At 37.6% G+C, this 26,629-nt stretch overlaps 1 protein-coding gene across 1 annotated transcript in view; it reads left to right on the top strand.

Moving 5' to 3' along the window:
- Positions 1-401: 401 nt before the first annotated feature.
- The window catches only part of AGPS (alkylglycerone phosphate synthase), a 42,607-nt gene continuing 16,379 nt past the window's right edge, over positions 402-26,629 (top strand). The window contains exons 1-12 of the mRNA XM_009868594.1: positions 402-488; positions 4,344-4,434; positions 8,940-9,060; positions 9,142-9,216; positions 10,030-10,101; positions 12,151-12,230; positions 14,432-14,512; positions 17,687-17,812; positions 20,042-20,150; positions 20,590-20,717; positions 23,284-23,335; positions 25,658-25,734. Coding sequence (XP_009866896.1) covers positions 4,360-4,434; positions 8,940-9,060; positions 9,142-9,216; positions 10,030-10,101; positions 12,151-12,230; positions 14,432-14,512; positions 17,687-17,812; positions 20,042-20,150; positions 20,590-20,717; positions 23,284-23,335; positions 25,658-25,734 — 996 coding nt within the window. The 5' untranslated portion in view covers positions 402-488; positions 4,344-4,359. The remainder of the gene's footprint in view (positions 489-4,343; positions 4,435-8,939; positions 9,061-9,141; positions 9,217-10,029; positions 10,102-12,150; positions 12,231-14,431; positions 14,513-17,686; positions 17,813-20,041; positions 20,151-20,589; positions 20,718-23,283; positions 23,336-25,657; positions 25,735-26,629) is intronic.

The raw sequence follows: 26,629 nt of genomic DNA, 5'->3' as shown, positions 1-26,629 counted from the left end.
TTTCTTGATAGAATAATAATAATGCTATATATATTTTCATTTTGAAAATATGTAGCTATTGTCTATTTGTGTGTTAGTATTTATGTATAGTTTTTAAAACAAGCATCTTCCAAACATTACTTCTGCCAATTTGAGAATGTTGCCAAGCAGTGTACATTGACTTAAGCCAGTGGTTGTTTTTATAAAGCATCTTGTCTTTCAAGTCTTAGGATACAATCTGAAGGAGTAGTGGTTGTGGCTGCAGAATTACTTTTAACTCTTAAGCTCTGCATTATTGATATGTACTTCGTTCCTTGAATTGCTATCTGATAAGGCATTTTTCCAAAGCTTTGTAACTGCAAATCATTTTGACTTACAATATGCTAACATTCTCACTTAATGATTTTTCTTCCTCTAAGGCAAGAACTTCTGAAGTGGAATGGATGGGGATATAATGACTCCAAATTCATCTTCAATAAGAAAGGTCAAGCAGAATTCACAGGAAAAAGGTAGACTGAAAAATTTTATAACTGACATGTCTTAGTATTATTTTTTTTAAAAAAAAGTTTAAAAACTGCACTGGTAAATTAATCCAAAGAAGCTGAAAAACTTGCTTTATCTCATAGAATAGGTTATTAGTTGTTTGTGTATTTAATATGTCTACTGAATTCTATACATTGTAGTCTAACATGTAGCAAAATAGACTGTATGGATTGCTGGAAGCTTTACTAAAAGTGTTATAAAGACAAATTAATGTGAGTCTTCTCTGTAACAATATACTCTGTGCATTAAACATTCTCTTGGAGAAGGGAATCAGATTGAGAAACTGCACGATGTTCTAAAACTTCAGATAACGTGCAGTTTTGAAAATCTCAAGCATCAACCAGTTGCTTTACTGAACTTTGAATTTGTGTTTTAGGTTTCTCAACCTTTGTGTATGGAGCTTCCTTATCTTCTGAGCTTAAAAATAAAAACTACTTCAGTTGTGTGTTCTGTAGTGGCAACACTTCTGATTTATTGCTTACTAGCCCTGTATACAGCAAGTTTGTTTTTCTGAGAGAGAGATTTTTTGAAGAAATTACATTAAAATTAAGTCTGCTTGGGGAACTCTTGACTTTCTTTCAGTGGGATTTAAGCCTGTCGCTTCACCTACTACTGTTGTTTTTTCTGCCTCAGTGGAAAGCAGTTTTGCATTCTCTTCCATGATTTAAAAATTTATTTTTTGTAAGAGTAAAGAAAAAGAATGGGAAAGAGAAATAAGCTTGAAACAAGTACTGTCCTTCAGGAAAAAGTCCTTTCTAAACTTCTGAGTTTATGTAAACTAGCACGAGCTAGTTTGAGTCAAAGATGCAAAAACCTAACTGGTATGTTGAGCGCTTCAGTACTTAATTCCTTAATTTTCAGGCCCAGATTAAAATGCAAAGACTTGTCTTAGGCACTTGAGTTCACTGCATAATATTTAGGGACACCTTGGTGATCTCTCTCCTCTTCCCAAGTTTCTGACTTGTGTCACTTTGTCACTCCTTTTCTCATCTGATATTTTTAGTTTATCTGGGATAGGTTATGTTGCTTAGAAAACCTATGCAATGGACTGGAGCTGGATTTTTTTCAGGAGGAAGCATCAAGACTGCTCCCTGACTGATGAATATCAGTGGCTGTTCTAGAATGGGGGGAGAATGACATTTTTTCCCCCAATCTGCATTCTTTCTCTCTGATAGGTTAGAAATGCCCTGTTGGGCCACGCTAGCATGGATTCTGTGGAATAGTTTGTCACAGTGGCACAAGGAGACTGTTTGAAGTGAAAACAGAATAGGCATCTTCAGAAATGTTGTAGATGCCTCGTCCTTTCAGTGTCCCCTTAGAGATCTGTGGTCCATGTATTTGTGTAAGAGCTTTCAAGTCTGCTGATACTGTCTGCCTCAGCAGCATCCTGCGGCAGCAAGTTCCGGGTTGATGTTGTGTTTTAAACCAAGTATCCCTTACTGTGTTGCGGGATTAGGTGGATGATAGTTCTTCAGCTGATGTATTGCTTTATTGATTACGTAAGACTCAATTGTTTCCTCTCGTCCACTTTCCCTCTGTTCTGAGGAATCCTTGGCCCTTTGGACTATGCTTGTAAGGCCCTTTGATCTTTGCAGTTTCTCCACTACGTCTTTTTGGAGATACAGGGACAAAAACTGTGTGCAGCACCCACGGTGTGGATAGACTGGGATTTTACAGAGCAGTAAAAAGAAATAAACTTTCTTATACCTGCCTGGTTAATGTGTAACACTGTTAACTGCTGTTGTATGTTGTCACTGAAGAGGCTGTGATTTTTCCTATACTGAAAACCAGTCTGATTCTGCAAAATATGCAAGCAAATTGTGGTGTTTTTCGCTTTTGCATTTAATTGCATCTTTTCTTCCATTTCACTTGTCTGCTGCTTTTTTTAAGGTTCTGAGTTCCTATCGGTGTAGTATCTGTCTCCCCAAAAGAGCTTAATATTATTCACTTAGTTGGAGAGTCCACTGATGAATCCAGATCACTGATGAAGACATTATGTAAAACTGGTCCCAGTACCAGTACCAGTGTGTGGCAAGCTGCACTCCTGAGTCTGTCAGGGACAGTGATCAATAAACCTTGCCCTTTGCTTCTTATCTGAACCTTATACTTCAGCCCATAGAAGAACCTTTTCTTCAGTACTGTAGCAGTGTATTTTCTTATATAGCCTTTGAGGTGAACAGCTTTGGAAGTATAAAGCAGCATGAAACTTCATGTTCACTGTATCCCCTTAATTAATCTTCTGGTTTTACCCCTTGGTAGAACTCCAAAGAGTTAGTGGAACAGGATTTCCCTTTACCAAAGCCATGTTGACTTTCCTAACAGACTATGCTTTTCCATGTGTCAAATGGTGTTTCTATTACAGACTCTACCATCTCACCAGGGATAGATAATACTGGGTAGTGTGAGCAACTAAACCCTTTTCTGGGGAGTGAGGGGAAGGAGGTCTGTTGAGGGGCTTCTTGCACCATCAACACACATAAAGCTTGTTTCCTGACTGACCATGTGTCGCATTGTGTGCAGTAAACTCGCTAATTCCCTCTATGCTGTGGTTTCTGTCTGTGTCTTGACTTAAAAGTTGTTGTTTTTTTGATAGCTTTAGTTTGTCCTTTGAATAAGCGATTAAGGTTTCCCTTGCAAGCTAGCTATAGTACTAGATTGGCGCTGCCACAAAGCATGTCTGGAGAAGAAAACACACCAAGTTGACTTGAGTGTCTTGCCTTTGTTGCAAGCTCCTGATGCAAATGCACTAAACTTTCATTGCTTATTGTGCTTTCTTGTTTTCATATAGGTATGATAATTAACAGCTGCCACAAGAGGAATGACTGAGTGCTGTCTTCTGAGCTGAAGACTGTAGCTTGAGTTGAGATACGGTTGTAGCCTCTTATCCCTAGGAATAGAGTAGGGTTGCTTTGTTGTTTTTGGGAGTTTTCTTTGCAATAGGAGAACTAAGAGATAGTTGAGATAAGGAAACAAAAGGAATTGATCTTTTTGTGGAATAGATGACTTAGTTTTGGAGTAGGTTGTAATAGCTGTGAAGGACAGTGTCATAACTGGATTAACAGTGATTGAATAATATTAGAAAGATGACCCATTAGGCCTAATGCAGTGACCCAAGTGCAAACTGCAGTAGGGATTCTCAGAGGTTGAAGGCTCTTAATACCAAAGACAGGTTGCTTTTTCCTCTTCTACTCAGAGAATGCTTGTGCATATATGAACATGCAAATGGTGTGTGTATATACACAATTAGTAGCATTAATTTCTACCTGTTTCACATGTGGTCACAGGCAGCTTCGTTGTCCCTTCTCAAGTCGTCATTTGTCACATGCCTAAGTTTTTGCCAAAGAATTTGTGATAGAAATAATTTCATGTTGCTTGGTGGATTCTCATGCATTCTGATGATGAGGGAGGAACCTTTAACACTGTTTTTCTTGAGAACATGTGAGGAGTACTGGGCTGGGTTTGTGTGTCTCAGACTGCTGTTTATATTGCACACGTCCTGTAACTGTAACTGGCATGTAAACTGTGACACTGCTTTCTACACCACTGAAAGGGAGAGATCTTGATTGGGGGGGATATCTGAAAAGTCTTGTGCCACAATTCCTAAAGATCTTGAGGAAAAGTAGTGCCTGAGATAATTTGATTTGTGTGAAGTATAAAACAAATACAATGAAATGTCCAATTGCATGAAAACTAAATGTGCAGAAGCTTTGCAGGCTCGCAGATAAAAATTAAAACTTTTCTATGTATGCAGAATCAAAAGAAGTGTATCTGACATACATTCTTTTAATTTAAAATGACCCTGTGTAATATTAACTTTTCAGGTACAGATTAGGTGGTATGGTATTACCAACTTTTAAGGAATGGATAGAAAAAACCTTTGGAGCAAGTCTGGAGCACAAAACTACCTCTAGAGTAAGTAAATAGCTGAAAACAGTTCCTTTGAACATTATTCTTGATGATAATCAAGACCACACTGTTAAAGATGTTTCAGCTGTTGTCTTGAAGGTCATATTGTGCATAATTGATTTAAATATAGTGTATTAATACCTTATTTTTGAAAAAAGTATTTGATGCAAAACTGCATGAAACTTCAGGTGACTTGGTGTGACTCGTGGTTCCAGATTAACTGGTAGTGCTTTCATTGCAATGAAAGTTTTTGACCCAGGGAGATTTTTTTTGTCCTTGTTTGTAGCTTGTTTTTCAAGATTGTAGAAACTGTTAGCCGAGGAGGGATTGTTTATGCAACCTCAGTGTGGTTGATGATAACAAAGACAGGAGATACAGAGCAGTTAAATTGTGCTGTTTGCAATATGTTTAATTATATCAAAGTTCATATTTGACAGTAAATTCTTGGATAAAAACTGGATGCTAAAAACTGTCTACCAGAATATTCAAAGGTTGTGTTGGATGTTTTCAGGAAAACATGTTTCGAATGTTCTGACTTTTGTGAAGCATCTATATTTTGCTTTTTAAAAAAAGAATAACTCATGTTAGGAGACCTGACTCCCTTCAAAGAAGAATTCCTTTGAGGCCACGTGTTCCTGACTAGATAGCTGCTTAAGCTTGTACAGTGACTGTAGCAACCCTGTTTTACCTACTTCTCAAGTGAGTTCAAGATTGCATTTTCTCTGAAGCATGTAATCTCCCAGGGCCCAAAAATGTCATTGTGTTTTTCAGTCTTCTGTTAATCAAGATATTCTTTCATCTGCTGTGACTTGTAGGATCTCTATTTGCCAATATATTTTGAAAAAAATCATCTTGATGTGAGCATTTTCCTTGACTAGATTGGTCTTAATTGGCAGTTGCTTTAACTTGCTATGAGCAGAGGTCCTGAGAGCTGTTCTTCCCTTTGTACATGTAGAGGGAATCGAGAATGAGGTACAGTTAGAGAACAGGGGCAGATTCTTGAATAGTATCTTGATTCTGCAGCGTGTCTTGCAAATGAGCTTCTCAGGATATCTGCCAGCAATGTTGAATGCTTTCTTGTTATGTTATGCCAGTCTGATTCTGCTATTCTGGTTGGGATCCGAAGCAAGCTGACTGCCTTGACACAGAATAGGGCTCTCTGGAGTCTACAGTAAGTCTCTAGACTTTTCATAGCTATTCTCAGCTACTGCTGCAGGTCCCTCATTTTCATGCCTCTGTCATAATTCCTAGTTTATGTTTCAGACTGTATTGCTATGTTGGTTTTTCACCTTCGATTGTCATGACAGCATAAAGAAACAGGCATAGGAATAGTGGTAGAAGAGGGATTTCCCGGTCCAATTATCTGTTTTATCTTCCTACCTCTGTTGTATGAGACTGGAGGATTCTGTGCTGCATCCAACTTTTCTGTTATAATTAACAACAGTAAGTGTACCTGCTTCTGTGATGCTCAAGGCCTGATGACATGTTTTCCTTTTTCAGACTAGGCTTAACCCCAGACAACAGTTTAGACCTAGTTCATGTAGGCTTTCAGTCTAGCCTAGTGCTAGACTGAATAAATCTTAAAATAAATAAATAAATCTTAAAATATTTCAGTCCCAGAAGAATAAAGGTGTGTAAAATTTTTATAGATTAATATTAACTTTGAATCATGAAGGTGAAAACTAAAGGATTAAAATACTCGTGGAAGAGAGATAAAAATCAAGATACTTAAAACCATCTGCAAGGAATTGCTACAGCTTTAAGGAGTTTTTGTCCTTCTTACAGAGAACAAAGATCTTCAAGCACTTTTTGTTCAACCTGAAATAATATGAAATAGTTATGTCAGGAAATTTGTGAAGAAAACAAAGTTTAAAATACAAAAACCTAAGCATTTTTGTTGATGGGGCTTTTTGTTGTTTTGGGTTTTTTTTTTGTATTTTTAAAAAGTGACTTAAAGGTCTTTATTTGGTACCCATTTGTTTCTCATGTTTCCCAAGTTTGTCAGAGCTCTACATTTTCAAAACATCTCTGTGCATGTGCATTAATTACAGAACAGTAAGAGCTAAGAGCAGCAATCCAAGAGCTGACTTCCTCTGTGCTTATTGTAACTGATACCTAAAATCACAATCTCTCATTAGTGGTGCACCTCTCACCTGAATAACCGTTAAAAACAACTTGTATTTGTTGATGACAGAGTGAATATGTTGGAGGGAAAAGTGGTGTGTGGTGTTTTTTTCCCTTCAGATGCCTGACACGTTGTTTCAAGAAGTATAATATTATCCTAAGGATAGCAGTCAGAACAGCATATATCCTCTTCTACAAGTCACATCATTGTTAGAATTATATTTTCATTAGGTCATGTGTCCCATAAGAGAACTAAAACAAATGTTTGACTGTCCTTTTGAACTTCGTTGTTATTAGCTATTGTCATAAAGATGGGTCATGCAGATCCTGCTTTCACCCTTAATTTCTGCATAGCTTTACATAGTTTTTTTCTGTGGTGAATACTGGTAGGCAAGTTCCATCACCATGCATCTTTGAACTATCTGGAAACTTTGCTGTTGATGTTCAAATCTTCCCTCCTTCAACTCTCATGACGTTGAGACTCTACCCGTTCAGAATAGAGTGCTGTCGTGGTGGCAGATGGGAGACTAATCTCTATTTTCCTTGCTGGTAGCTTAGTGGCTTGTGCTATCATTTGATCTTTTATTTTAAGACATTTATTGGCAAAAAGTATCAGCTGTTCTGAAGGTTATGGAGAGCAAAGATAGGCAAAACTCTGAGGAAAGAAAACTTGGATGGATGAATGCTTCTTTTGTAGAAAGCTGGAACTTCAAAAGGTAAAAAAGAAAGTGAATTTCATTTTCCTGTTTTCTCTTTGTACTTGTCCAGAAGTGTAGGCTAGACTTGTCAAAGAAATATCATGTTGACTACATGGAACATTTTGTAGAAAATGCTTTTTGATGGTAGGTCTGTAAGCAAGCTCTCTGTAGTGCTATTAGGCAGACTGTAGTCTTTCCTGATAGCTTTATAACAAAATTGCAATCATGTTCTTCTATTTGAGTTGAAGGCGATGCTAACTAATGTGCCAGCAAAGTTTTCATGACAAAAGTTTGAAAGAATTGCACTATGTTTTAACTAATTTTTGTACAACTCTTAATTTTTTTTAAGAATGCATTTAAAATAAGAGAGATATGGTAGTGAATAATTTTCAGTTTTCCTGCTCTCAAACTTGAGGAACGACTTCAACTAGAAATGAGATTCTTGACCAACATTTTCTTTTGACATAGGAGTTGAAGTCAAGAAGCTTTTGGTTATAGGACAAGCTTTATACCTAAGTAAGGAATTCCTTAATTAGAGGCTGTTTATAAAAGACCTGTTGCTTTAGGGAGATTACCCATAGAAAAGTATAAATGAATTTGTTGGCTGCTCTTTAAGGAGGGAAAAAAAAATCAAACTGTTCTTTTGGAACACTCAAAGCATTTAGAAGCATTACACTTAGTGTCTACTAAAGTCTTACCTTTCTGGAACTGGATCCTATAAAGAATCCTCATTCTCTTAAGTGTGTTTAAAAGGTTGACACAAGAACTATATTTAGTAGACTTCAGAAAAGAGACTCAAATGGCTAGGTCTGCAGTTTGAGAAGCCATAAGAATACTATTTAAGACATCTGTTGTAAGAACCTGGAAGAATGGATTGGTAGAAAACCTTAAGCAGGGCTTCTCCCTCTGGACTTACAGAACCTTGATTCAAGACTGGTAAGCGAAAATGCCCAGTGTACCTCCTTTAAAAAAAAACTCAACAAACATTTTTGCAAGGTGTTGACCAGCACTTCTAACAAGAAGGTTTCTGGAAACGCCTGCATGTTCCTGACTGAACATGGATTTTTATAAAGTCTTTCTGATGTGTGAGGTCTACTTAAATTATGCCAATTATGTAAGTCAAATTTAGTTTTTTGCCTTGCTTTGGACTTCTGATTAGGCTTTGGTATCCAGTACATGACAGGAGGAGGGGGAGTGTATTGGTAGAAGCAGAACTGTAAGTAGAAAAATTTGCAGAGTGGGAAGTGGCTTTAGTGTGTATTTCTCTGTAGTGGAAGAGGAATTTATAGTCAAAAAGGAGTTTTGACTTTTAATCTCTCTCCTTTATCAGCAGGAGAGTCTCTAGTTCAGGCAACTGGTATTCTTGGATCTACGGAAGTCTTAAAAGTGTTATTTTGTTCAGTATGTGCTCATAAACTAGTGCATTTCTCCAAGTTTATCAGGAGGAAAAAAAAAAGAAAAATAAGAATGTGCTACTGAACTAAAGCTTGCCCTGTGCATCTAGTCAGCTGAGTGCCAGGTAGGACAGATGGGGTCAGTGACTGAAGCTGAGGAGAACTTCTGTATTTCTGGTCGTGGATAGTTGTGCTTGGGTATCAGTTAATGTTCACCTGTTTTTATTGTTTCTGTTATACAGAAATGCTCTAAGAGTGAACGTACTTTTAATGAACTTATTTTCTTGTGTTATAGGCATCCTTAAATGTTAATGATGTACCTCCATCCATTGTAAATGAAGAATTTCTTCATGATCTTAGAGCCACTAAAATCTCATATTCGCAGGATGCAGAAGATAGAGTATTCAGAGCTCATGGTAAGAGAAGTTAATTCATGTAACTGTGCTGCTTTTGATGCTTCCTTGTTTGAACTTGTTAACTTATTGTTTGTTTTTCAGGTCACTGCCTACATGAGATATTTGTACTCAGGGAAGGAATGTTTAAGCGAATTCCTGATATAGTTGTATGGCCTGGTAAGCTTTAATTGTCTTCTCCCTTATGATCTGGGAGGCCATTGTCTGCTCAACTCCTGTGCTTTCTTGTCATGGGGAAGATGTCTCTTGCTTCACTGACTTCACTCATCTTTACAGAAACTGAAGGAATTTCCTTATGAATGATAATCATGATTGTTTAACATCTAGATTGCAAGTTGTGCCTGTGGAATCCCATCATTTGATGGGGAAGTCAGATTTATTACTAAATATAGCTGAAGGTTCTGTTGACCGCTCAAATAATGACTTAAGTAATCACAGTCTAATTTGAACTTTTATGTTCGCCAAGAATAGTTGTCTAAATGGCAGTTCAAATCTTGGTTTTGTGAAGGAGTTACATGTTGGTAGAAGAGTAGTGAAATGTTTGTATTAAAGAACTTCTGTTTTATGACATACTGTACTTTAAAAAAAAAAGTCTTAACACCTGTGATTCCTATCAGAACTTTACTTCTCACTTAAAATAAATTAGACAGACTATTTTCAAGAAAAGCTTTAAACTTGATTTGTTCTCCACGTTACCTAGATTAATTGTTAACTGCTTCGTAGTAGCCCATCTTGCCCTGAGAATTTAGTTTCAGTCCATGAGTGGAGCAGGAGACTAAGGCTGTAGTTAGTTCTTCAAATGTAGAATTGTTTTGGATCTGGAACTCTGATACTTCAGAGCCTAGCTCTTTAGTGCCTAACTCCTTGAAGTGTCTTCCTTGCTGGTGTTAGAAAAGGAGCTGATGATTATTCAGACTGCAGTATTTGGTACTAAGCACAGATCTTGGTTTTTAACTGTTTGGACTTTTCTAGTTTGCCATGAAGACGTAGTTAAAATTGTGGAATTAGCCTGCAAACACAATCTCTGCATAATACCATTTGGTGGTAAGTGTTACGAAATCTTAAATCTCTAATGTTACGGAGGAAAATGTATTCTACTTGAATTCAATTTAAATATGTATTCTTAGTGATGTATTGTACCAATAATGCAGTAGTTAGAAAATTTTTTAGTAGTATTTTAAGTGTGGTGTTAATTCTTTTTTATGATCTTGCAGTATTAAAAGCTGATGTTCAGTTTAGTGAAAGTCATTAAAAGTATGTGAACACCGTGAATATTCAGTGTGCAAGAGGAGAGATGTTCCACAAAAATATTAGGAAAAACCTTTTCGCTGTGAGAGTGACAGAGCCCTGGCACAGGCTGCCCAGGGAGGTTGTGGAGTCTCCTTCTCTGGAGGCATTCAAAACCCGCCTGGACGCATTCTTGTGTGACCTACTGTAGGTGATCCTGCTCTGGCAGGGGGGCTGGACTAGATGATCTTTTGAGGTCCCTTCCAACCCCTGACATTCTGTGATTCTCTGATTATATGTAACTGAAATCTACCTCTGTGCCTTGGAAGTCTTCTAGGAAATAAGTCAAGAGATTCAATTATCTGTGTTAGAGTTACTGTGCTTTGGATGCATTACTTGTGCTCGGTTCCCACAAATGTGTGTAAATTCTTTTTTATTTTTTATTTGTTTGGTTTGTTTTACTGTTGAAGCTCATAGGTCCAGGGAGGACTGTGGTCAGACAGTGTAAAGCAAAATTGTTAATCATAATTCTAATTTCCTTGTAGACATTATTCGGTTTAAAAGTTAAAGTAGAGACTCCTTTGGCAAGGGGTTTTCAGGAAATGTTCCAGGTGCACAGTACAGGTAAAGGCCTGTATAATCTCTGTCCTTCTCAACCTAAAGAATTTCTAAAGGACTTCAGGTATTTAGTTGTGGATGCTTTTTCCTCTAAGCCTGCTGAAATGGAGGGGTTACTTACCTTGTTTTGACCTTGAGCTCAGGGAACATGGGATGCTGGCTTTCATGAGCTCCTTCTGTGAGAAGCTTTTTGTCAAGAACTCCTTAATTCTGTAGGATAAATTTGTGTATTTTACTTGGTACTTGCCTATGCTGTAAGAGTAGGAAGGACATTTACTACTTGAGAAGATGAGTGTTTCACTTGAAGAGAATACCAAACTAATGGAGCTGGTTTCTCTGTAAAACTCATTCACCCTTGCCTGATACATCTGGAGAGCTGTAAGACTGCCACAAGTCACCTTTGGTGCCCGTAGAGTGGTACAGCTGAAAGCAGCAGTATTAGCTGACTCTTATTCGCTGACCAGGTTAAAAAAAGATCTTCAGATTGTTTTCCAAGTCTGTTTATACTGAACTACAGTCAACTTGAGTTATTACTATAGGAGTTGGTTTTTAAGGAAGATGCCACCTTTTCTGTCACTGGAAATGAAGATGACGGGCTTTGCTGCTCTTGGAGCTTGTCTAACTAATAGGCACTGTCCCTGTACTTGCTGTGGATCTCTGGCACTCTAGTCTCTCTCTTCCTGTGGTTTTTGTAGTCTGAGAAGCCAAAGGCTTCTTGGAGGCTGTTGTGTGATGTCCTATAAAAATACATTAGAAACCTTCAGAAAAGTTTGGCGTTTGGCTTTACCCATATTGTAGCTATTTGGAAATAGTTACACCCTTTCAGTTTCTTTTTGCTTTCAGGTAAGTATTGCATTCCTGTGTTAGGTAGACCTCTTAAGCCAGCCTGCAAGGTAGAAGTGTAATAGCTTCCACAGTGATCTCAAAAGAATGTGTAAAAACCAGAGCTATCTCCATATCTTGGATGGCTTTGTTATTTTGTATGCTTCCGGGTTTTAAAACTCTATTCTGGAGTTAACAGAAGCAGCTGAGATAATCACAGAATTTCATGGTTTGTCAAGCATTGTCACCTTGATTTTGTGAAGCCCAGTTTGGGACAGGGGACATCTTTAAAAGTCTAATCAGTGGCCTCAAACAGTTAACTTAGTGATCTTTTTAGTTCAATATCAGAAGGGGAGAAGGGAGATAGTATGTGAAGAAAAGCTACCTGAGAATTTTATAATCACAATGTCACTCCTGTATTTGCAGGAGGGACAAGTGTGTCTAGTGCCCTTGAATGTCCTGAAGAAGAAAAAAGAACAATTGTCTCACTGGATACATCACAAATGGTATGTGTCTCCATTTCTTTCTTTATATTTTTAAATTATATCGTTGTTATTTTGAATGGTGATCGCTGTTTCTTTCTTTGCAAGAGTAAAGTTTCTTTCTCTGCAAGAAAAAAGTAGGGATGGAAGTATTTTTCTATACCATTCATGATTAAATTGGTACTCCTTCAGCTGAAGTGATACTTTTCTGATGTTAGCCCTGCACTTTGACCTCTGTTTAATAATAAAAAAATAAATCACTGTTAAGCATTCTCATAACAGCTTTAAGTGAAAATCAGAGGACGCTTCTACTCTTCTATATTGGGACTTGTATCTGGGATTAAATGAAAGGCTAAGAGGGAGTTATTTGTCATCGCAACTTACGCTGGATTTTGCAGACACTTAAAAATATTTAAAGGAAAGGTTGGTAAGATGATCTAATATCTATAAATCAACTTGAAGGATCAACTTAAAAGGAAAAAAATAAGCCACCCACACTACATTTTGGTGTGGATGGCACCTTTAGAATGTGAAGTTCATAGCTTTATGGCGGTTTAGAAATGAAGTTCTGAAAAATTTAGTGCTAGTTTTCATCTTTCCATTACAAAGGAGCTTTATACTTTTAAAATTATAGTTTCGTGACTGCATGGTAATTAGATGCTTCAGAAACAGCTCTGTGTGTTTGATATAAAGCTCTGCTGACTCTGAGCACCTGCTGAGCTTATTAACTTCTTTAGCCTTGAAGGCAAGGCCTGAGTTTTGGCTCCATTTTCTCTGCTCAGTCTGTGGTGTTTCAGTTCAGCTGCTTGTTTCGCAGCGTGTGTGGCTACCAAGTGATCTTTTCTGCACGGGTGGTAGTTGCATATTGAAGGAAGCTCTTCAGGTGTATATCAGGGTGAAATCCAAAGAGTACAACACTGACTTAGGCCTTCATGTGACCTCATTGATTCATAGCCCACAGCTGTGACTTCTGTGTGGTTTGGGAGTGGGAGAGGAATGTGGTCAACTCTTACTATCACGCTTTTGTGTCAGTTAAACATACAAGCATAGACAAATAGACCTCTTTGTGTCTTGAGTGACTCTGCCAGCCAATTGTAACCATTAATGAGAGGGGGAAAATAAGGAAATTAAGCATTGTCAAAGTTGAAACCCTGATATTTCAGAGCAGTTAAGATAATTGGCTAAGCTTTACTATTTTAATAGACATTTAATTGGTATCTTCATTTTACGTGTAAGGTCTATATTTCATAAAAACTGATTTACATAAGCATCTTAGATCAGTTAAGCGGTTTATGTTGAAACTGCAGGTATCTGAAAGGACCTGAAATAGCTGGCTCTGAATAAATAGTTAGCCCGGTTGTTGTGAGGGGAAACAATTGCTTTACCACGTAGTTTAAGTTGGACTACACAATATTTGTCATTTGAAAAATCAAGGCAGTGGGAAGTTAGAGTTGTTCTCCTCTATAATTTTGTGTATTAATAGTGTATATAAGTATACCAGAAGAGTACTTAATAAGAATGAAGAGTGAGGGTTGAAGCTTTTGTGGTGTCATATAATAAACAAAGCTAAAAATTTATTTAAGTTTCTTCTTAATGTGGATTGTCATCATTGTCAATCATGCTTAGAGCACCGTCTAACTTGTAGCAGTTACCACTTCTACTTTTTTAGCAGAATATACTGATGAGATAATGAGTGTCTCATTAGATAAAATGATGTAATCCTTAGAAGTGTCTTAAATTTCTAAAGTATGTACATACTCTGACATCCTATAGTATATCTTGCTTCTAGCTTACTGTGTCAAATTCAAGAGCTGAACTGGAATAATGGAATGCAGTCTTACTGCAAGGAGTATGCTTAAGAGTACTCTTCTTGGTGTGTACTTAATGCCCAGATAGTTAGATTCAGGCACCTTCAGTCATTAATTATGTAAATCACTGTATTGCTTTACCTTCTGCAAGGGTTTTAACTTAATTATTTTTTGCTTTTCTGCATTGTTTCTGTAAACATTTTGACTTTAAATTGTCTAATAAATATGTTACTCTTAGTAGAGACTTCATAAATTGTAACCTGTTGTGTAGCTGTTCGAGGGAGTGAGGGGGCTCAGCCTCCACCACTGGATTAATAGGAAGCTCTAAGACCAAGCATGTTGATCCTGTAGCATTAGGGAGGGAAATAACTAAGAACTGGTGTTAAAGTTTCTTGATTTTGTTTGGCTTTTCAACAGAATCGGATTCTTTGGATAGATGAGAAAAACTTAACAGCTTGTGTGGAAGCCGGCATTGTTGGACAGGATCTGGAAAAACAGGTATTTTAACTTGTCAAGCATCTAATATTTTTCCTTTTTTTTTTTTTTTTCCTTTGCTCTTTTTTATGTGTCGTCTAAGTCATTGAATTCTGTCTTAATTCTTCTGTGTTTTCATGCAGACTGGTGTGGTAGGCATTATATGCTGTACTGATAAACACTTAAAATTTTGTCTTTTTAGCTCTAGCCACAAAATGCAATTACCCTAATGAGGTGACAGTTCATAGGATGTAATGTTGTGCTTTCTGTTTCAGACTTTAGATACTTGGTACCAATTAACGTTAAAAGTTCAAATTTGTCACTTTGTGATGTGATCTGCTGTTGCTGATTCTTAAGGCCAGCTACAGGAAAGTAGCAGGAAGGGAGAGTTGCCAAAAGCAAGTGGAAGATTAAGTCACCGTTTCTAAGTGACCTCTAGTGGCTTTTAACTGCAGTTTATCAGATGAGCCACAGCAGCCTTCTCAGGGTCTCTCGGTGCTCCTCTACAGGCATGCACGTTGAGGCTGTTCCTTACTCTTCTTCAGGATGTGCAGTTCTGCTTGTTAAAAAAAAATAAATTCTAGGACATGGCTTGTTTAACAGCTAAGTGTTGTCTAAACATTTTTTTTTTTTAGTGCCTAAATGCACTTTACACATATGCAGAGATTTGAAGGTTTGTAAACGTGTTGGTTTTTTTTTTTACCAGATCACTTTTTCAAAGAAAACTTGTCATGCTTGATTAACAGAGCTGTTTATAATGAGAATGACAACCTTTCTTGCCTCTTTTTTTCCCTTTTGTCATTTGATATAATATTTTAAGCTTTATTTCAGCTTGGAATTAAAATGCAAAGAGAATATTTTCTGTATTTAAATTACACTTTTTAGGGTAGTAGTTTGATATTTCACTAGTGTCTATATTTTAAATGTCCCTGCTTTTTCAGTTGGAGCAAGGGCCAATATTCTTTTGCTGCTTATAGCTCTTTTGAGCTGAAATACTACTGATGCAGGGTTTTTTTAATATTTTTGATCAAAAAACATTTTCAGTCAGACTTTTGATTATGAAAAGAGTACTATTTGTCAATTTGTTTAATATTAAATATAGACTAGCATTTGTACAAAGATTCTAATATATAGAATGACTTGGCATGTGAGGACTTCATGTGGGGAATGCCTTCAATGTGCAAAGAATACAAAGTCAGATCATTTACTTTAAACGTGTGTGTATATATATTTAAAAAAAAACTTAATTGCATATACTGGAATTCAGTATTATTAGCAAATGGGATGTGATTCAGACTAGGACTCCAAGTTGTACTTGTTTTATGTAGTACAATCTGAGCATAATTTATGACTTAATAATATAGTTAATGCTAATGCAAACTTCCACTGAAATATAGGTAGACTGCAGATAGACATTTGGACAAAGAGGAAAGTTCTAAAGGGGTATTTTTTTGTTTGGTTTGCAGCTTGCTAGTATTAAGTAAACTTTGGATTGGAGGCTAATCCAACTTCTTTTGCCTTAAGAGACTTCACCATCATTGTTTAGGAATTATGTTACAGTGAAAAAATTTAGTGCCTCTTAGTGTGTTCCTAATTTTTGGGGTGCTAAAGTTACTTAGTAGGCTGTCTCACAAATAGCACAAACCTTGTAACAGTAACTAAAATCCAGAGCCACATTCTAAGCACATTACAGACTTGGAAAGCCTGGTACGTGACAAAAGTTAGACTGTAAGTGTTATAATGGAGCATTCAAAATCAGTGTACACTTAACACATTTGCTGTATTAGATGATGACTCTAGTGTGATTAAGACACTATTCTCTGTGGGCTGGGAACTCTAGGTATTAGTGGACTCTATAGAGAAGCCTCAGGTTACTTATTTTTGTCAGAACAGAATAAGGAATAATCGCTGGTAGTTGAGGGCTAAAGATGACAAAAGGATCATGAAGACAGAACAATATTTGATGCTGTTTTTTGTAGTAAGTGTTATCAGTGAGGCCATGATTCTGTAGAAGAAGCTACTACATGGCTCGTATTTTCTGCCTGAGGCTGTCTCTGCCATCTGCAAAGTACAGCATAATCTATCCCGTGTCCTTTAAGTGCTCGCAGCACATGCTGATCATTCAACAGATGCAAGGAGTTCGGACCAAGTGTTCTGTAGATGCACAGTCAGTTACAAGCATTCAAAAGCCTGAGAGAAGTTGGTAAGTGTGACCGGAGCAAATTTCTTGTGATGTTTGGGAACGAGGAGCGTTCAAGCTCCATCCCTTCCCTAACATACAAGCAGTAAGCATATAAAGCCACAAACTCCTCTGGCATGAGAGAGGAGACCATGGGCTAGATGAATCGCCATAAGCATTGCACTGAAGTGACTTTTAATCATGTAAGTTAGAACCACTTTGTACAGCAGAACATAGTTAATGATCCACATTATGTGGTGTACTTAAATACCGGTGTCCAACTGGATTGTTTTCAGCTGGGCAGTGCAAATCGATCATCTCAAATGCACTAACACAGTTATCACTTACTGTGATACTGTTGGGTCTTTAATTCTTCCTGTCTGACAGCTTTGGTGTTGTGATTCTGAGGGCACCCAATCAACCTCAGGTGCTGTGCAGATGGCAAAGCCAAGCTAATACAGAAAAATGAGAAACAAGTGACTATTTAATGTACAGGAATGCATGATCTGCATCACAAACAGTTGACAGCGTTGCATACAGGAAGCCCAACCAGATGGCTCTATATTAAAACACATTGCTCCTTGAGAGAATTAAGTACAGGCAATTTGCTCACATTTTCTGCAGAACTGCTGCATATCACATTAGGACAGAAGGAACAAGAGATTATGTGCCTTATTTATTGGCACATTTGTGCAAAGTTGGCAGTTACTTTGTTATAATTTTTTTTCTATGTGTATTTGAATTCACACCTTCTTGTGAACAATAAAGGTCTTAGTTTTAAAATATGGGGTAGGAGTATTACAGGTTGATGTGTAGCACAGCACATGCACAGTAGAAACAAAAATAATTTGTTTTTCATTTCCATATCAAAGATAAAATGTGTGCGCCTGAATAAATGGGTGTGTGTTCAGGATATTTACTGTGGTTTAAAAAAAAAAAAAAAGAAAAGTAGTATACTGGTATTTAGAGTACTAAGCAAAGGCAGGCTCTGGGCAATGTATTTTTTTTCCTTTCTTTAGCTTGCTGAAAGTGGCTTCTGTACAGGCCATGAACCAGATTCCATGGAGTTCAGTTCACTAGGAGGATGGGTAGCAACACGAGCATCAGGCATGAAAAAAAACATCTATGGAAACATTGAAGATCTGGTAAATACTTTTTCTAATTAATTATTTTATTTGGAGGTTTAACTTTTATAGTCACTCACAATGAGAGGGAAAAGGGATAGTAAGTTGTGGTTCTCAACAAGTGATACAGTTTTAGTATCAAATCCTGACTGAAAAGCTTGTTTGCTTGCTTTTAGTATTAGTACTAATAATCTTTATCACTGATCTAAGAATCACTTTAATTTTGGTACTCTCTGGCTAGTTTTTTAGGAGGAAATTCTTACCCTGTCCTGTCTCTGGTGCCTTGTTCAAGGCCAACTTGGATGGAGCCTTGAGTAGCCTGATCTAGTTGAGAGGCGTCCCTGCCCATGACAGGGAGGTTGGACTAGATGATCTCTAAGGTCCCTTCCAGCCTAGGCCAGTCTATGATTCTATGATTCTTCCACTGTTTTGTGCCCTCTATTAATCCAGTATAATAATCCTGTTGAACTTTTGGGGTGATTCCAGAAGACCCATGTTCTCTCCTACCTGTTGTGTGTTCTTGAAGTTGTCTAGCTGGATCTTCTGACTCTGACAGCAAGCTAGCTGTTTCCATTTTCCTACCTCCCCCTAGATTAGAAGTTTTTTAAAACCAGTAGACTGATCTAATTGGCCATGTGGATGCACAATGGTGAAGTCTAATGCCACCACATGGTCTAGGAACCCTGAGGAAGGAAGCCTTGGGCTGGGAATGGCAATATTCTACTTTTTTGATCTGTTTTAAGCATTAAAATGCATCATATTTATGTTAAACCAGGCAATTTGTCTTTTAAAATCAAAAAGTATGCTTTAAAAAAATCTGCTATTTCAGTTATAACAAGTATATTGGATATACTGAAGTTAAATCATCACTGTTCAGGCTTTGCCTGTCTTTTTGCTTCAGATTTCCAGCTTTCTCTCATAGTTTGTACAGTAGCCCTTCCACACGTGGGCTTTTTGCTTTTTTCTTGCAGCACACTCTAGGTCACATATCCCCATCGCCTCAGGCTTTTTCATCAGCTCAAAGTTCAGACACGTTTGTACTGTGCACAGACATGACATGTTACTGTCAGTGAGTGAGCTTGGCAGGAACTACACAGTTTTTATTCAGTAGGCTTGGCTGAACTAAAAGTGCCAGCACTTAAAAGTGTCATCTGTCCCCTGCTGCTTGACATGTTGCTGAACGGTGTAGCAAAGCTGCACAAGCTCTTTTTGTACTGGGAGATGTGAAGCAGAAGGCTTATCTATTGTGGAATCATGACTTGAGGCTAGAACAGCTTCTGAAATTTTCATTAGGAGGAAATGGGATTGAAAATTGATCCAGAACAGTTGGTGAGTTTCACAACGATATAGTGAGACAGTTTAAGGGAAGCATTCACCTTCTGAGGAAACTTTATTGTAGAAATGGTGTGTTATATCAGCTGCCTGAAATCCACTTGCTGCAGAATCAACAGTTAGTAAAATGCATATAATGAAATTCTTGAACAACTTAAAGCAGGATGAAAATTGCGTAGCTACATGTGCTTGAAAGTTTTAAAGCTGTTAGTTGAAATTCAGTAATTTTGCTTCACTTAGTCATCACTAAAAAAAAACCCCAAACCTTGATAAAACATAATTGCATAAGGGATTAAAAAAACCATCTGGACTCTATATTGCATGTGTATGAATGAAGCTGGAAGCAATAACGTTGAAAAATGTTTTAAAAAACACCTCCTAGACTTATATACGTGTCAGTCGTGTGGCAGGTTTAATATCGATAACCTATTTCACAAAGCTTACTTCTGTCTTTCCTCCTAATAGAAATACTCCTGTAGCAACTGATGACTGAAGTATATTAACTTCATCAAGTAGCACTTTTAAAACAAAATATAAGCAAAATCTAAACCCTCATTTTTTCCTCTGAAGTAGTGCATATATTCTGGATTAAAATCGTAGTATTCATGAAGGTACCGTCTGCACTGAGAAACAAACCAGTTTTAACTGGTGTCTGTGTGTAGCCAGCACCTCATTTGAATTGGCATGGAGCTGGAAACAATCCCTTGTGTGGGCAAACCATGCTGTGTTTGAAGTAATTGTTGGTAACAGTCTTCAGGTCGTTCTAAAAGTTCTTGGGACTGCTGACAGAATGTCTAAAGTCCACAAAGCTGAGCTGTATCAAGCTTAATATATATTTTTGAGAAAATGATTATAATAAAAAAAAAGAAATCTGTGCTTAATGCTGGTATTTATAGTCACTGCATATTGTTTAAACAGGTGATCCACATAAAAATGGTAACTCCTAGAGGAGTAGTAGAAAAAAACTGTCAAGTACCTCGCATGTCAACAGGACCTGACATCCATCACTTCATTATGGGATCTGAAGGTATAAACACAGTAATTTCATGTAACTGCATCTTCATTCAGCTGCTGTAATGCCTTGATGATTTGAATATCGTTAATGCTGTGGCTTCCAGTGTGTCTGTGGGTGGCGTTGTGCAGGCGTAAATGTCTTGTGTTAGGTTAATACATTGAGACCTTAATTAGGGCTGTGAGGTTGAGCAACGCTGAACAATGCTTAAAACAGTTCTTTGGAGTTACCCTGCAAGTCTGGTAACAAATGTCATAGTTTAGAAGATATCATGTAAGAGTTCACCATGTAGTTGAGGAGAAAAATCCGTCTACTACTGCAATACTGGGTTTTGGGGATGTCTGAGTTACATTAGCTTACAACATCCTGTTAAACAATGTTGAAGTTGGGTAACTTGCAAGAAGTACATCTTGCAACACTTTACTCAGTTTTGGTTTGTTTTTTTTTCCTGAAGGAACTCTGGGAGTGGTTACTGAAGTTACAATAAAGATTCGCCCAGTCCCTGAATACCAGAAGTATGGCTCTGTGGTTTTCCCCAACTTTGAACGAGGGGTGGCCTGCTTAAGGGAGGTGGCAAAGCAGGTAAAGAAAAGCTGGATGTTGACTTCACTGAAGAGCGCAGATGTGCTGGTGCTTTAGTATTTCTGGCAATTGATAACCAAGGATTTGAGACAATATGAGCTTTGTAAGAGTGTGTGGTCCACAAGACTTTTAGAAATGATGCAGTTGAGGGTTGAGCATGTTTTGTATTTGCTTGATATTCTTAGCCAAATTGTGGATGTGCAGTTTCATGGTTTTTTTTTTTCCAGTGGAAGATATTTACATATCTCAGCACAGAAAATTTGGCTTTGCATCTCCTTCAATGGAGAGCTTTATTCTCAGGTTAGTTTGGGACTGTGTAAAGGGACCAGTACTTAAAGGAATTAAGTTGCAGCATACAAGTAAAAGGCAGTTGAATTATGGCTCTGAAGCGACAAAGGAATAAAACTCGTGCAATGGAAAGGTATGGCCTGTGTTTAGAAAACAATTCCTGAAGCACAGTAACATTTTCAAGTGAGCTGGATATTTTGAGGTGGATTTGTGCTTATACTGTAGTATTTAAATCGAGCCTTCTGAATAATGTGGTCAGATGGTTTTAGAAAAACTCAGCCATGGGTATCCAAACTGGGTAATGCTTTTCGTCAATGCCATGCTTCCAAGCAAACCTTACACCAGCTAGCCTCTTTGTTCTCTTTGGTCTGTGCAAAACATATCCAGTAATTTCTGTGAATGATGGAATATACCCCGAATTGAGGACATAATTTCAGGTATGTTTGGGTTAATGCCAAACTAAACACGACTTTACATTTTTTCCAGTGATTGGTCTAAATTAATGACTTAATGTTCCAAGCCAGATGTTCAAACTGGTATGTGAATGACATGTATATGCTAGACAGCAGCACTTGCGAGTTCTGTCATGCTTCTACTGCTAGTGCTTGTTCTTCCTGTTAAAGGTACCTAAGCAGACTCTTTGGGAATGCTTAATCATATGGCTGATCGAAATTTTAAGTCAATTAAGGATCCGTTGTATTTTCCCTAGCTATGGGCTTAGTTAGAAGAGGAAAAAAATACACTATTAGCCACTCAATGTTACGCCACTTCTACTGCTGCTGTTTCACTTCTTACTTGAGCTTGAACTACTTATTTCTCTCTCCTGTTGCCCCTCGAATCCATCTTGGTGGTAATTACAATAACTGCTATCTGAAAAGCTGTTCCTTGTCTATATTAGTCTATTTTAATGTACGAAAAACTAACCTGCAGGTTGTGGATGTGTTGGTTTTGGTTTAAAACCACTCATCCAGCTGCCTTCTATTAACCTGCCTGGTGAGCTATCTTAGTTCTTCATGTTCTTTCTTCCTGTTGTGTGACCAAATATATGTTAATGATATGGTAGAGGTGAACGTGTCAAATCAAGTGATAGAGGAGTACTTCCACATCTGTGTGATCAGATGAAGATGAGTCTAAAACTCAGGCTTTGTCTTATTCCTCTGGCTTTGCAGTTCAGTATGACTGGACATGGCTGTCACAGTTTACACAATGTAGGCATGTGTATGACCAGCAGCTTGCCTTACTGAAGGCGGCTGTTCTTACTAGTTTTCGGATTTCCATTCAGTTCAGAATCTAGGTTGGACCCAGCTACAGTTTTTAGTTGCTGTCTGATGGCAGAGCATTAGCGTGCTGCGTCTGGCTGGGATGGAGTTCATTTTCTTTGTAGCAGCATGTGCGGTGCTACGTTTTGTACTTGTGACCAAATCAATGGTAACGTACCAGTGCTTTAGCTATTGCTAGACTGTGTATATGCAGTGCCAAGGGTTTCTCCTTTTCCTGCTTTCCTTCCACCTGCAAGTAGGTTGGGAGTGGACAAGAGGCTGGAAGGAAGCAGCTGGAACAGCTGACCCAAACTGACCAAAGAGATATTCCATACTGCATAACATCATGGGTAGAAATAACCCGGGGGGCGGGGGGAGTTTTCCAGGGGCTGTCTATGCTTGAGGACTGACTAGATATTTGTCAGCTGGTGGTAACTGATTGCTTTTTGCATCACTTCCTGGTGTTGTTTTTTTTTAATCTCCCCCATTTTGCTTATCAAGTTGTCTTTGTCTTGACCCATGACCTTTTCCACTTTTGCCTTTCTGTTTTTCTCCTCCGTCCCACTGAGGGGGAGTGAACAGCTGTGTAGTGCTTAGCTGCCTGCCAGGGTTAACCCACAACAATTAGAATTTTACAATGATTTTGTAATGTACATGTATCTTTCATTACATAGCAACATAAACTCAATATTCTAATCAAGTATGGTATCTTCTGTGCACATAGCAATTTACAAAACCACTTTATACTTGAAGGTCAAAGATCTTTGGACTATTGCTGTGTTGGCTTAAGGTTAAACTGAAAATTTGCTGGTTATATCTAGGCCTACCTAACAAGTGGTACTTCTTAAGTGTAAAAAAACTTATAGTCATCCCTTTTGAATGATGATGATGGCTATAGGTATCACTGTGTGCTTTCTTATTTGCTATTTTTACTTGAAAATTTGATTGCTGTGAATTTCAGCTAAACTGTGTACATAACCTTTTTATTCTTCCTCTCATTCCCCTAATTTTGCTCCAAGAGGTGTGCTCCTGCATCAATTCGCCTTGTTGACAATGCACAGTTTCAGTTTGGTAAGTATGTAGATCTTCTTGGACAAACATCTGTTTCCAAGGGTTTTGATTTTCAGCTTAAGTCAGTTTTAGATGGTAATTCTTTTGCTCAAAACTAGATGAGGAAGGTAATGAACCCAAAGTTCAAACTCCAAATAGTGTCATAACGTGTACTTTCAGAAACAGAAGCCTGGTTTTGTCTCTGGGGAAATAGTATCAAATACAACAGTCAGTAAAGAGCCATGCTCTGCATTTAAATACGAGTGGTTTTGCTATCTTTCTATTCTTGGTGTATGAGCTACTGGAGAGTTTGAAATTCTGGAGCCCCTTGTTCTGTTTTGCTGCAAAACAGCAGAGGTGATAGTTTCGCAGTATAGTACTTGAAATATTTTTATGCCAAGAGTACTAATGAAAGGTTGAGTATAAAAGAAAATCAGAAAGCAGACACCTTTGTTTGAAGGTAAGTTTTTTGATTCCTTTAAATTTCCTAAAAGCATCACAAGTGGTATACAGATTCTTTGGAAGTAACAGGGTTTTTTGAAAATATTCTGCTGTGGTAGTGATTGTTTGGACAAGTGTTGTCATTGCTTCTCTCCCATCTAAAGTGAGCTGTCTCTTTTTTTAAAGAAGCTCAGATGTAATGAATACCACAACTGAATGCAGATAGAACTAAGCTGTGGGATTTAAGTGTAGAAAGTCATTGAAGTCAGAAGATTATTGAATACAAATATTTTGTGAAATTTCAACTAGTTCAGATACCTAAATAAGACACTGTCAGACATGCAGAGCAATCGTTTTTGAGTGATTCTTGGGGAAAGCTGTAATTTTAAGCTGTAGGAAATCTGGCAAAAGATCTCTTCTGGCTCAATGCTCTCGGAGAACCTAAAGTTCCACTACCGTAAGGCGTGCTGCGCCCGTGATGTTTTGATGATACCCAGGAGATGAAAATGTGAAGTGTGACTGACCTCGAAACCCTGTATTTTAATACGACATGAACAAGTCAGAATTTCTGAAACTTCTTTTGGACAGAAGCTTCAGTGATGAGTCTTGACTTCAGATGGCATTAATATGATGGCATTGAGAAAGTTGAACTTTGTTTTTCAAACCAAAGATACCAGGATTTGTAAGACCTGAGAGCCCAGCAAAGCTTGCCGCTTGCTTTACTCACTCTTTTGTTTTATATTGTTTCTCTTGGACATGTACTACAGGGGGCAGGTGCGTTTTACTTTCTTTTTAGTTGAGAAGTTGTTTGACCAATTACATGCTTTAAACCCAACACTGAATAAATAATTCCACTTTTTAGCTTTGATCTGAAGTTGCAGCTTACATGGTCACCTGCAAAACATAGTTTTAGGTGTGTCAATATAGATTTTTCTTGTAGTTATTATTGAGTATGCTTAAATCCAATAGTTTTTACAGATTGGGGTTTAATAAATTCATGTCCTTTCATCTGGTGCACTTTTGTGTGCTTATGTTAGTGTGCTTGGAGGTGTGCTCCTTGGTATTTGTTCGTATCTGCAGGGAGAGTCCCTCTTTACTGAAGAGGTAAGGAGAGTAATCCGTTGCTGAAGTTCAGGCTTTATTGAGGAGGAAATACTTTATGAAGTATTTTAGAAGGAGGCATCGTGTAAATGGTGCATAACTTCTTTATGAATTGGGCTCTCAGTGTGTAGGCCAGATGCAAGACTGCTGAAGTGAAGCAGTGATGGGAGTTCAGAAGTTACTTGTGACTGAAAACAATGGAACAAACAGTAAAAGACTTTCATCTCAATGAAACCTGGTCCTGAGGCAGAGATGTTAATTTAACAGTCTCCAAGACACCATTTATATACTGTGGCAGTTTTAGTTCCCTGTGTGTGATTAAGGAAGCTTTATGTAGAAAATTTTGCAGAAGTGACATAACCGTTAAGGAAAAAATTGCTTAACTCCCAACTTGCACCATTTTTGACTATTGGTTTCAGTGGTTTTGGCATAACTTTAAAAAGAAGTCACTGATTTTGCTTAGTTTTGTAGTGTGAAAACTAATGAAGTGCTCTTTTAAAATTTTCCATGTCATATACTTGTGAAGATCTAAACTAGGGCAGCCTTAATTAAAGTGTCAGATAAAATATTTGTGCACAGTTTTTATGTATGTCTTAAAAAATTAATAAAAAACTTTTCCTAAATCATCCTCTAAATTAGTAGCGAAGTCTCTTTAATCATGATAATCAAAGTGCTCCAAGCAATTCTTGCAACTTTGACTACGAAGCTATTTTTTATTTGCCTGTTGAAGTAGGTATTTTGAGTAGGTATTTGAAGTAGGTATGTTTTGTTTAACACACCTTTTTCCACTTTTTGCCAAAGGTCATGCTCTTAAACCACAAGTTGCTTCCATTTTTACATCATTTTTGGATGGACTGAAAAAATTCTACATCACAAAGGTAACTTTTGGGATTTAATACTGTTTGGAACTTTGCATGCTATTAATAAAATTCAGAATTTTTTGGTATGCTGTGTCTAATGCAGCTCAGTTTGAGTGTAACAGATCCTGTGTTGTGATACTAGTTAACCTGAGATTCTCAAGGTGTTTTAATCCAAAATGGGATTATCTATTCCAGGAGTATTCCATGAGAGCTCTTCTCACTTCATATCTGTAGGTGAGATTAATGTGCCGTGTCTAACAGCAAGTCAGTGACAGAGCAAGGCTGCAACCAGGTTACCTAGCATAGAGATCATCAGTTAATATTAATGGAGTAAGGCTAACAATTTACTGTCTTTTCATCTTTCTGGATTTTGTCAAGGCATGGTCTACCTTGTTGTTTTTAAGGTGAACTAGAACTCTGGGAGAACCTTGAGATATTTGTACTGAATTGCCTATCAAAACTGGGGTTTTTTTGTTGTTTTTCTGGAATTCATCCCAATGAATACCCATTTAAATCCAGAATTATCTGGTGCTAAAATGAATTCACCTAGGCTTTTGTATTAAATAATTTGTCTTGTTACTGTTTTTCTTTTCCTCCGAATTAGCCAGCTAGAGAGTTCCTGCAAATACGTATGTTCAAATATAGAGAATTGCATTGTCTGGAACTGAGATAATTGTTAGATAGGAGGAGGTAAACATTCTGTTCTGATTTGGTACTGTTGAGTTCTTCAGGAAGTGGTCTTATTTGAGAAACGGTGGCTAGTGTTGATTCTGCTGCTTTTTCTTCTGCTCCTGCAGTAAAAAGTGCCCTGTGTCTTGGGACTTCTTTTGTTAGGGAATCCCTATTAGATCCCAAAATCTTGCCTTACCTCCCTGATTGCTGTAGTGCAGTGATATCTGAAGTAGTAAAGGAT

The sequence above is a fragment of the Apaloderma vittatum genome, unplaced genomic scaffold, assembly GCF_000703405.1.
Source record: "Apaloderma vittatum isolate BGI_N311 unplaced genomic scaffold, ASM70340v1 scaffold42434, whole genome shotgun sequence".
Taxonomy (NCBI): Eukaryota; Metazoa; Chordata; class Aves; order Trogoniformes; family Trogonidae; genus Apaloderma; species Apaloderma vittatum.
The sequence above is the reverse complement of the archived record's forward strand: the minus strand, read 5'-3'. Positions and strand labels throughout refer to the sequence as shown.